Below are 12,353 nucleotides of genomic sequence, written 5' to 3'. Positions count from 1 at the left end.
CGTTACTGTATATTTTGTATAATAAAGTGAAATCATTAATAATATATATTATAAATTTATGTTATGTTTTGTCTAAGGGTGTTAACAAAGTATTTTTAGGATATCACTTAAGAAACTAAAAATATATATATTTATTATAGAAATTATTTGAGGGCGTAAAAAAATTATAAATAACATAATTTTATACCTCTCATTAAAAATATTTCTTTTTAAATTTTTAAACTAATATCTTTAGGATAATAATTAATATTTGTCATTGTTTAAATATAGAGAAACCAAGTAGAAGGAAAGAGAAAAAAAATAATGAACAAATTTTTAAAGTATTTGAATTGATAAATTAAAGGTTTAATTACTTTACGAGTATCTAAATCTATCTTTTATCAATTTTTAATTAGGTCTTTAGACTTTTTTTTATATAATTTAATCTTTGAATTTGATTTTTTTTTAATTAGATCTATGCTAGGTTCAATAGAGACATGCATATTTAAAAAGAAGAATTTCTATGATGTCCTTGATAATTTTAGGGATTTTCATACTGTTAGTTTTTTAACCAATTACATTATATGTGAACTTTGTATTAATTTTTTTTTCAAATTAGTCTTGACTATTAGTTTTTAAAATTGTAACTTTTTAAAATTAAAAATATTATTAAAAATAACTTTAGAAGTCTGAACCCTAATATTTTTTTAGTTGCAATAATTTTTATAAAAAGAATATTTTGGGGTTTAGGGTTTAAAAATTTCTTATTATCGTTTCTTAAGCATGGGTTTTATATAAAGTATTGAAAGTAATTTAAAATATTTTAGGATTCAGACTTTTAAAATTATCTTTAACCATATTTTCTAATTTTAAAAAGTTACAATTTTAAAAATTTTAAAATAATAACCAAGGACTAGTTTGAAAAAATAAAAAAATAATTAATGAAAAGATGACATATAATTTAATTGGTTACAAAATTAATAATATCAAAACCTCTTAAATTATTGGGACATAATTTAAAAAATTACGAACCTCTACATACCAATATTCTCACATCTATAAGCAAGTATTTCCCCTCATGCAAATTCTAAGGTTAGTATTCATAAGTTCTTCAACCATTTTAGAACATGCAGGAATGAAAAACTGCAAAAACTCACAGTACTTATGTTCTTGAATTATTTGTTGTTTTTAAATAAGTTCCTGAATTTTTTTAAATTGAGTATCTAAACTCTTGTATTTGTTTTTTTAATTAGGTTTAAACCTAATTAAAAACTAAACACAACTGCAAGGGACTCAATTGAAAAAAAATCGTCAACTTAATTAAAAAAATGGTAAAAGTTCAGGAATCTTTAGAATAATTAAACCTAAATTAAATTCTTATTCCACCTATATATTGTGATAAAAAGAAAATAAAAATACGTTAAATAATATTTAAAATTTATATTATTATAAAATGAAAAATAAAACCAGTTATATTTCATTGAAAAATGTTATTTATATAATAATTCACACCAACAGCTTGTACAATAATATTTTGAGTCTATCTTTTTTTTGCACATAATATATTACATGTCATAACAAAAAAAATATAAGCGCAAAAAATATGTTGTATAAGTTATTATATAAATTGTTTTAAAAATTTTATTATATAAATTGTTATGTATATTATACATCTTAGTCTGAGGATAATTGATCTATTTTTTAAATATTACATGCTTTAATTCTATTAGAAACAAGTTATAATAATCAAATAGTTGAACATAAATAATTAATTTATTAAAGTTAAAACTGAATCGTTTAATAATATTTAAGTTTAATTTTTGATAAAAATATTTATTAACAAGATTTTATTTTTTTACTGAACTCCAAATTAGTAAAAAATCATTATTTTCTAATAAATTGGGGTAAAGGCAAAAAAAAAAATAACATATTTTATATTATAACTTTTTTTTTTTATCGAGATACTATGTTGGATAGAGAAAGACACGCACAATACCATGAACTATGTTTAACACGGACCATGTTAATTTTGGCATGTGTGGTTCGCATAGTCATTTGGGGTGAGTTTGAGTGTTTGACTGATGAATTGACCCTGCGTTAACGGACAACCACGAAGATTCAAAATTACAAATTCAATCGGTTTCATTATTTGATAGGTTAAGAGTAGTATAAGTGTTATTCTAAAACACCATCATGCAAATTTTTACACTATGATTAATAAATCTGCTGACACCTTAAATAGATGCCTTAATATTTTTTAATTCTTTAAACAATATATAAAAATATTTACATTGCTATTCAATATAATAATAATATAAAAAATGTGTACTACAAATATATTATAAACTAATCTCTAAATGTGACTTTATTCTACAAGCAAAGTTGGAGGAGAGCCAATTAAACTATCTTTTTTTTGTTTGTAAATTTTATTATTTTAGAAATTCCAGTTAAGTCAAAAACTTTATCCTCACATATTAATTAATTAAATTTCAAACTATATGTGTTTCCCCACACACACACGTGTGTGTATACACTCACTTTTTCTCTCTCAAATTAAAATTAAATAACTAATGAGGATGTTTTAGTTAAGATGTAATTTTCATATCAATGAAATATTTCGTTGTATTTAAACCCTAAAAATAATAATATCTTCGTAGTTTTGAAATCGAGGAGCGATTTAACTTCACATTCCTTTTTCAAACGTGCAATTAAGCTTGCGTTGGACTAAGTGATCCTGCATGTTTGAAAATAATTATTAATAATTATTTTTGTCAAAATTTTATTAAAAATTAACAAAATAAATCAAACCAGAGACAGCCCAAGTCAAATCAAGTCGCACCATGTTCCGCCAAAATAAATTTGTTAGGCTTGATTTCGTTGTTATAATCAACCATTTTACACTCACGTTTTTTATTTTAAAACTTATTATAGATCCTCAAAAAGGCAATAAAATAAGAGAAATTAGTCGATGTGATAGTACATAAAAATTTAAATTCACAAAATATAGTATAAAAAATGATAGGCAAGAATATCATGCCTCATAGAGGCATACCCATAACCTACCAGTTTGTTGTCCTTTCTTTGAACAAAGATAGCATTTCATTTACGCAACTGTTTCAAACGAAGCCAATAGGTGAAAAGTTTAGACACAAGAATGCTGCTGAACTGAAAATACAAAATTGTACATACACAAAAAAATAAAAATAAAAAACCTCTGTAAAGAGGTAGAAAAAAAAATATCCAGGACAATATTACAAGATTACGCACGTGATCCTATGTACTCTTGAGCAAGATGATGTGGGAATTACGGTATGATTTGTCCTTAACGGTCATCCATTGATCAGCGATGTCTTTAGCAATTTTTACGGCATCTGATGCAGTTCCAAGAAGACCTCTTCTCGTGAACCCCACTGTATATAATCCGTTCTCTCCCTTCCAACCCATTGGAAACGGAGTTTTCGGCATTCCGTCTTTGGTGAAAGATTCACAGCTCTGCAGTTTCACAAATAAATAAGTAAATAATTTTGAATTTAATAGGCATGTTGATTATAACAATCAATCAGAAATTATAATAATAATAATAATTTTTTTTATCATAAATGGTGATGGAGTTGTAAATTTTGTCATTTTAGTGATGGCATTGCACTGATGCACCCAAATATGGAGAGGCTTTTGCCTGACCCAGAAAAAGAAAACTCATAAACTTGTTTGGAATAACAAATTAAAGCAGAAGGAATGGTGAGAAGGAACAAATCAGATTACTGCAGTTTTTCAGCTCGATCAGAAGCATTACACATCTCGAACGACGGAAAGGAACAAAAGGGGCATTGTTTTAGGTGTAATTTTACAAGTAGCCAACGGGATATTTCACATGAAACGTCACTAGAATGAAAAAGTTTCAAATTTGTTAAGCGCAAACCCCAAAGTCTCTTTATCTTTCTTTCATTGTTGTTGCATGAAGAAAAAGAACCCCTTTGTTGGTTTCTGCTATGCAAGTCCCAACTCCAAAACCACCCACTGACTCAACAAGTGCATGTACGTTTGAAATACTAGTTATTTGTTTTTAATTAATAAAACAATTAAAACTGAATAAAATGCATATTAATGTTTGTTCACATCTTCAAAGAGTGTACTATATGCCTTCAAGAAAATAGAGAAATAACTCAAATAAGAAAAAAGAATAGTTGGAATTGCTGATACGCAAGATAGACGTAAAAATGCGGAAGGAAAGGTAATTTTTTTTTACCTTAAGCCAAGTGGGCACGTTGCTTTTGTATCCCGTTGCCAATATTATAGCGCTGAACTCCTTTTCTTGTCCATCCATAAACTTGGCACCATTTCTTGTTATCTCCTTCACACCTTCCATCACCTGCAACAAACCCTAACCAAACTTAGAAATAGACTCTAGACATGGCAAAATTGAATATATATATATATATATATATATATATATATATATATAGCTGCTTAATTGGTTTTTAAAGTACATTATAATCAGCAAACGAAGCATGGTGATATAATTTGGTTGCCGTTAAATTAATGCAGACGTACCTTTATGTTACCGGATCTTATTTGAGCCACTTGTCCAACATCAAGCACAGGGGTTTTCCCGGTTACTAGTTTGAGCTCTATAGGCCCCGTTTTGGGCCTCCTAACGCCATAACGAGCGGTGTCACCCAACATTAACCTAGCCGCCGCCAAAACCAACTTGTCTACTACCTTTATTGGAAGCCATTTCAAGAGAGCCATAGCTATTCCAAACGTCGAAAACCCAAACATCTCTCTAGGCAAAACATGTACCTGTATCATAAAACCATGAGTCAACAAACACACTATTGACCATTATTTATCATATTTTAACTATATAAACTCAATTCTTTTTATTGACAAATATTTATTTGTTAGAATATCAATTTTATTAACGATATAACTTGATGTAATTTTAAGTCTGAAATTAGAGTTTGAACTTGATTATATATATATAAATTGATTTTTAATATAAATATTTATTAGTGTTGATCTTTAATGGAAACTTTTACAATAAAGATTTAAACTTTAAAGGTTTGTATTAAAGATCAATAGGAATTCCCAAAGTAAAACTAAATGTGATCGAAAAACAACACCAAAAACAATTGAGTAATTGCATCTAGGTTTTGTTGATCATATTTTAAGTAGTTACCCAAATGAGAAAAACATGCATGGGAAACAACAAGAACATAGATGTATATACTATAGTTGTAAATAGCGTTCCTCAAACGCAAATATTGACCATAGTATCAAGTTATTTTGTTTTACCACAACCTTAATTAAAAAACATGAGTATATAGTTAGTTAGTTAGTTACTTACTGTGTTTCTTGCAACCATGTAAGGGTTGGCGTTGTGGCGGCAAAGATCCAAGCTAACTTCCATACCGGAGTTGCCGCAGCCAATGACCAAGACCCTCTGGTTATTGTAATCAGAACCAGATTTGTAGACGCTGGTGTGAACAATGGGACCGTGAAACATGTCCATGCCAGAAATGGAGGGAACAACAGGCTCAGCATTCTCTCCGGTAGCAACGACGAGCCACGGGGAAATGTACTGAAAACCGTTGGTTCTGACGAGCCAAAGCTGAGAAGAAGGGTCGAACTCGGCGGTCTGAACGGATTGGTTGAACCTGGGGCGGATGTTGAAGCGAGAAGCGTAGGAGTTGAGGTAGGAGATGAACTGGTTCTTGGAGGGGTATTTTGGGAAATGGAGGGGGAAGGGCATCAGGGGGAGTTCGCAGAAGTGTTTGGGGAGGTGGAGTTTGAGACGGTCGTAGGTTCTGTGTTGCCAGAGGGAGGTGATGCAGTGGCTCCTCTCGAGAATGACGTAGGGCACTCCATGGTGGGAGAGGCACGCGGCCACGGCTAGCCCTGAGGGTCCTGCTCCTACGATGATAGGGCCCTGAACCCACACGCACTTTACTTCTTCACCCTTTAAGGACTCCATCTGAGCAAGGAATTAAGGAAACAAGAAAATGATCCTAAGCCCTCTTAATTTGCTTTTCTTTTTCCAGGCCAGCAGGGAGTGTTGCTGGAGGGGTGTGTGCGCCTTTTAAATGCATGGAAAGCACAATTCTTGAGATAGAAAGAGAAATTTTACCACACCAACCGCACAAGACACAATAGGGTCAGTAATGATAATTTTTACTTTGAGCCATATATAAATCATTCTTTATTTTAAATATGAGGGTTTATATTTAGACATTTATAACTTTTAAGCAATTAGTTGATGTTTCTCTCTTTTTATCTAATCATATTATATATATATATATATATATATATATTCTTCTTTCTCTTTTTTAAGATGTCACATAATTATGAATGTCTATGTATTCTTAAATAGATCATCAATATTCCTTTTCTTATTTCTCTTCTCCTATGATATCATAATTCTGATTATATTTATATTTTTTTCTTGTACTTTTCTTTTCTCCCTAAGTATTGGATAATACATTGAGTCTATCAAACATTTTCCTAATAATTTTTATCAAGAGGTGCATTATTTTCTTTTTTAAGCATAAGTAAGAGGAACAAATGAATTACACTCAATTATACTCCTTTCTTTCGTCATCGAATATAAGAAAAAAAAAACATTAAGTTTATCTTGAAAATATTTAATTTTAATTAATTTATCTTATTTAATAATCTTTTCTTTATTTAATCAAGATTTTAATTTTAAATTTTCTCTTTTATTTTCCACATAAAGTTTTAAAGAAATGTAAACAAGAAAAAAATGGGAATAATAAGATTACATTATGGTAATTAACAAAGAATTAATGACATTAATTTTGGAGTTAGATTCACCTAAAGATTAACACATTGATCGCTATGCATTTATATTGTCAGTTAATAAAAAATATTATTCATCTAACTTTTAACATAATTATTATAAAATTCAATCAAATTATTATATACCAACTTATTTGAATAAATTTCTCTAAAAGAATGTACAGAATAACGAAAAATAAAATAAATTTTTCCATGAAAAATATCTCATACATAAATTAAAATGAATTTTTTGGACGACAAGTTAATGTAAAAAAACTCAGAGTTCCAAAAAATATATGAAATAACGTATATAAACTAGCTTGTGAAATCTTTATTTTATTTTTTTTCTTAGAAATAATGATGGACATGTTTATCTAAATAATTTCATGATAAATTATAATTAAATTACTGTATAAAATAACTTTACATTATTATTTATATAGTCTTTTATTAAGAATTAATATGCAAATACTTTTTTCTTAACAATAATTCATAAACAAATTATATAATAACACCTTTTTTATATTTTTTCATTGCATCATTTATTATATTTTATATTTTTCTGTTAATTGTATACTTTGTCATACAATTTTTTTCCCGACAAGATTAGTTCATTTCATTGCAGCATAATTGTGAATACATGTTTCCTTGGTATTGAATTATAAATTCCTAATTAACATACTAAATTTGTTATACTAGTTATTGTATAAATAACATTTATTTTTAAATACATATGAACATTTTCATAATATATACACTTAATTGATATTCTTTAGTTCTCTTTATCTATCTTCTTATTATATCATATTATTTATTATTTTCTTATTTCTTTCTCTTAATATCTCTATTAGGTTGATCGAAAGGTAAAGTAAATAAAACTTAAACTTTAGATTCACAAATAAAAAATATTTTATTAATCTCTATAAAATAAATAAAAAAACCCACATATTTTAACAAAACTGTCCAACATATAACCTTCTTAAAATACATTTAAGTATGACATAACTTTTGGTCAGTTTCATCTCTATTTATCTTTAGTTATCTAATAGCATATTGGTATTTATTTGTCATTTTTTTCAATAATTTTAAATCCTCCGTGGTATCTCATCATAAATATTTCTATTTAACAAATATTAATTAAATATTTTAAATTATTTTTAGTTAATACTTAACAAATTAATAAAGAATATATTAAAAAGATATAGCATTCCCCAATAAGTGAAAGAGCCGGAGGTAGGGGACTACTGGGACTGGGATATGCTGTAATTGACACAAAGGAAAAACTATGAAAATCTTTTAAGAAAAAAAAGATGAACCTATACTTTTTTTTCATGAGTTGAAGGAGATAGAAAGAAAAATATTAATAAATGTAATAAATTATGTGATAGAAAATAAAATAAAAAAGTGAAATGTAAATAATAATAGTAGTAGTAGTAGTAGAAGAGTTATATAATTTTTTGTACTCCTTTTTTTTATCGCAATTATTATATTAATATTTTATATCATTTATAAATTTATTATTATTATTCACAAAATAAGTGTGTGAGAATGTTTGAACTGTAGAATATTTTTAATTAATATTTTAATTTTTGTATTATATAGGATGAATGTTTATTTTTATATAACTTATAATAGATGCATATTTTAAATATATAAGTTATATTATAAATAAAATTTATAATAAATAAAATAATCTATAGTATAATTTGGAATTGGTGAAAAATTATTTAAAACTGGGTAGGAAATGATGATAACTTGAAATAAATAGACAATTTAAAAATATAAAATAAAAAGATAAAAGATTAAATGCAAATTTAAAAAAGAAAAAATATTAAAAATAAATAATTTAATAGGTTAGAAGAGTACTTGGGAGTTGTCTATTTTGTTATTAATTTATATATCTATCTAGCCATAGATATATATAAAAATCGTCCAGTTATTATAACATGTCAACAATTGGACAATTTTACATTTTTTAAACATTTTTATTTAAATAATCGTGCATTTACGTACACAGGATCCACGGCTAGTATAATAAAAATATATAATATAAAAGGAAAATGATTATTGGACACTGGTTGGATATTTACACTTTGATAGAATAGGAAGAAGAAGAAAAAAAGATGAATATGGTTTGTGATGTAACGAGTCAAGACAAAAGAAATAAAGATGAATATGAGTATTTGTAATTTGTGAACAAGTATGTATCATCGCCCAATATAAAGGTAGGTACTCATTTAGAGAACCGCAATCTCATCACACTACTGAAAGCAAGGAACTGATGAGGGATCTTTACTCGTTAGTCTTTACCATGATCAAACACATTGCTACTAAATTCAAACTCAATTAAAAACCAAAGAAAACAAAGATTCTGAGAGGTTGTCCGGCCCAAAAGGGAAGATATATAAAACCCTTTTTTTCTTTCTTCAGTTGTGTGAAAAGCCTCTCTTAGCATATCAATGCATGCATGGCTCCCTCTCTCAACCCTTCTCTTCTTGGATGCCGCTCATGATCAGCTTCGTGACAAGCCAATGCTCCAACTTACTGACCTCTGCAATGAATTATACATTCCCATTGTTGCCTTGTGTTTTATAGCCTAACCTCAATCACCACACACGTTGTTATAGCATTATGGGAAATTGTAGATAAATATGTTGTAATTGAGGAGAGCTCAAAAATCTTGATGTTGTGGTCAAAATCGTAGTCGTCGGTGGAAGGATTCCAAGCATATGTACTTTATTCACGGGCAATGCCAAGATCGACTCCATCGACCCCTCATTCTTTTCCCCTTTTTCGATCTCTTGAAGAACCATTGGGTATATAGTTCTATCTTCCTTTAAAATCCAAAGGGGACGAGAAGAAGCAATAATTGAAAGTAGAATTAATACCACCCACGTACGACGATATCGGCTTTCCAACAATAATATTTGCCGCTACTCACTCACAGTGTTCATTTTCACTATGCTTCTGCTTAACTTTCGGATATAGTTTTACGTTTTGCTTACAAAATACGCAATGCAAAAGCCTAAAGATTCAAAATTACAATTAAATTTGGATTAAATATATTTTTAATATTCGGAAATTAATATTGCTTTTTGTTTATCATACTCTCTATTTAAACTTTTTTGTTTTAAAAAATATTTTTTATGACTCATTTTTTCTCTATCTCTTATTATGTAACTTAGTTTATCTCACACTTTTTTTTCTCCTTTTCTTTATTTTCCATTTAGTTCAAAAATTTTATTAATTTTTAAAAATTATAAACAGAGCATAGAATTATAAGTCATTTTAAAAAAATACAAAATACTCATGTGTTACAAAATGAGTAAAACACGTGAATGAATGGATAGAAAAAGATAATGTAATTGTTATTTCTTTTTTAAGGAATAAAAATTTAATTTATAATATTCCTTTTTTAAGAATGCATACTCTCTGATTGAAAAAGGGTATTGAATATTGAGATGAGAAGGTAAAAAAAAGAGAGAAAGGAATTAACGGGTGGTGAATGAATCCCAGAAAAAGAAAAAGAGAGAGAGAGTAGTACAGTGTAAGAGAAATAATATTTAATAATTTGTAGAAAAAATAGACTATTCTAATAAATATTAAGACATTGTTAATAGTAATTTCTTTTAGAACACATTTTTTAATATTTAAATAACATTAAGATATTAAATATTTTAAATAAATTTTATGAATACATTTTCATTATAAAATTTATTTATTTTTATTTATTGACTTCTTAATTAGTGTCACTAAGATATTTGTTAGTAAGACTCCAAAAATATTATCTCCGTCGACTGACAAATTTGAGTGGGAGACAAAGAAAAATAAACACAAAATGGGAAACATAGTTTTGAAATTTTGTATCTGCCGTCTTTAGCACGATTTAAACAAAATATTAATTTGAAAAAAAATAAAAAAATATTAAATATTTAAATTAATATGCATAAATTTTCAATACCATGGAAATGGTATTGAGTATTGAGTTGATAAAAAAAGAAGCAAATAAGATGTACTGAATGGATCCCAGAAAAAGTGTAGTGCATGGTCTTAAACAGGAATAAAATTTAATATTTTTTCTTAAAAAATAGAGAATATTAGCTAATTAGATAATTAAGATATTGATTAAAGAATTAAAATTAATTTTATTTATGTAAAATATAATATTTAATGTAGTATTAATATATCTTCATTGTAAATTTTCAATTTTTTAATTGTTGACTTCTTAATTAGTGTCTATGAAACACTTGTCAATAAGACTCAAATATTTCTGTCGACAAATATGAATGGAAGACAAAAAAGAAAAAAAGAAACACAAAATGGGGAACATTGATTTGAAATTTTGAATATTCGTTATTTATAGTATGACTAAACTAAACAGGAATTTACCAAAAAAAACATAACATTAAATATATATTAAAATTTGTAGACATAAATTTTTCTATAAAAAGATGCCAAAACAAAAAGACATTTTTTAACAAATTAAACTGTTTTGTAATTAAGTAGTTTTAAGGATATTTGATTTTTTTTTTTGGGTAGAATAAAGGTATATACTACTCAACTAGCAAGTTGTCATCAAGTTGGAGTTGACGTTTGTGCGTGAATAAAGATTGCGTTAATAATAGACCTTTTGATCCAACCAATTAGATGTCTGCAGAAGAAACACCTAAGGAGCATTACGAAACTTGAATCAACGACGAAATGAAATCCGCATACGTGACTTTCACTGAATATATTATAGTGTTTTGATACGGGGATCTACATTAACATGCATTTTAGATTCACCTGCCAGAAAATCTCACATGGAAAAGGATTTCTGGGCACTAGGGATCGACAGGGATCTTTCATGGGATATATACTTAGTTGGACTCCATCAACTAGCTTCCTAAATTAATAACAAGTGATATTATTATTTAAACAAAAAAATTCATATAATTTTTACGTTAACTAACTTGTTAACAAGTATTTTTCAGCAAACATAAAGCATAAAAATATACATACATGTCATTTTTTATCCCTTATCCGGGCATAAGAAAAAATATATATTGAAGTTAATCTCTTAAATAAATTTTAGTATTTTAATAAATTAGTCTTTAACTTTCAGTAAAAAAAAAAAAACCCCACTAATTCATCCAAAATGTACGTCATTTATAGTTGTAACAGGCCTAGGGCATGTTGCAATTTTGCTACATATGGCACGGCACAAGAACATGTATATATGTTGAAGACGAAGTGCATGAACAGGACAAAAGATATAGAGGTTGATATTGAAGACTCTGAAGTGTAGGCTGAAAATTATAGAAAAGAAAAGAGTCAACGACGGCAAGCAGCCAAGCACCCTCTAACCCCAACAAGCTCCTCCTTGATTGGGGCATGCAAGTTGTAGTTATGGTGACATGGACTGACAAGAGAACACCTATTTCCCTTTCCGTAATCATTTATATTTGAACAGTTATATTAATTATTCCTAGATATACTTTATACTGTATCCTTCACTCTATATATATATATATTAATTACCTAAAATAACCTTATATATTGCTCCTCTTGATTTTGACAAACGTAAGCAATGATGGAAA

At 27.6% G+C, this 12,353-nt stretch overlaps 1 protein-coding gene across 1 annotated transcript; it reads right to left on the bottom strand.

Annotated features, from left to right (window-relative positions):
* Window positions 1-3,040: 3,040 nt before the first annotated feature.
* LOC100789347 (probable indole-3-pyruvate monooxygenase YUCCA4) lies at window positions 3,041-6,044 on the bottom strand. The gene is made up of 4 exons (XM_003523653.5): window positions 5,327-6,044; window positions 4,531-4,779; window positions 4,226-4,348; window positions 3,041-3,471 (listed from the first exon to the last, which is right to left on the bottom strand). Exons 1-4 carry the CDS (start codon window positions 5,951-5,953, stop codon window positions 3,253-3,255), a joined length of 1,218 nt encoding a protein of 405 aa, XP_003523701.2. The 5' UTR covers window positions 5,954-6,044; the 3' UTR covers window positions 3,041-3,252.
* Window positions 6,045-12,353: the final 6,309 nt, after the last annotated feature.

This window comes from Glycine max, chromosome 4 (assembly GCF_000004515.6).
Source record: "Glycine max cultivar Williams 82 chromosome 4, Glycine_max_v4.0, whole genome shotgun sequence".
Lineage (NCBI taxonomy): Eukaryota > Viridiplantae > Streptophyta > Magnoliopsida > Fabales > Fabaceae > Glycine > Glycine max.
This window is presented reverse-complemented; position numbering and strand designations above follow the sequence as displayed.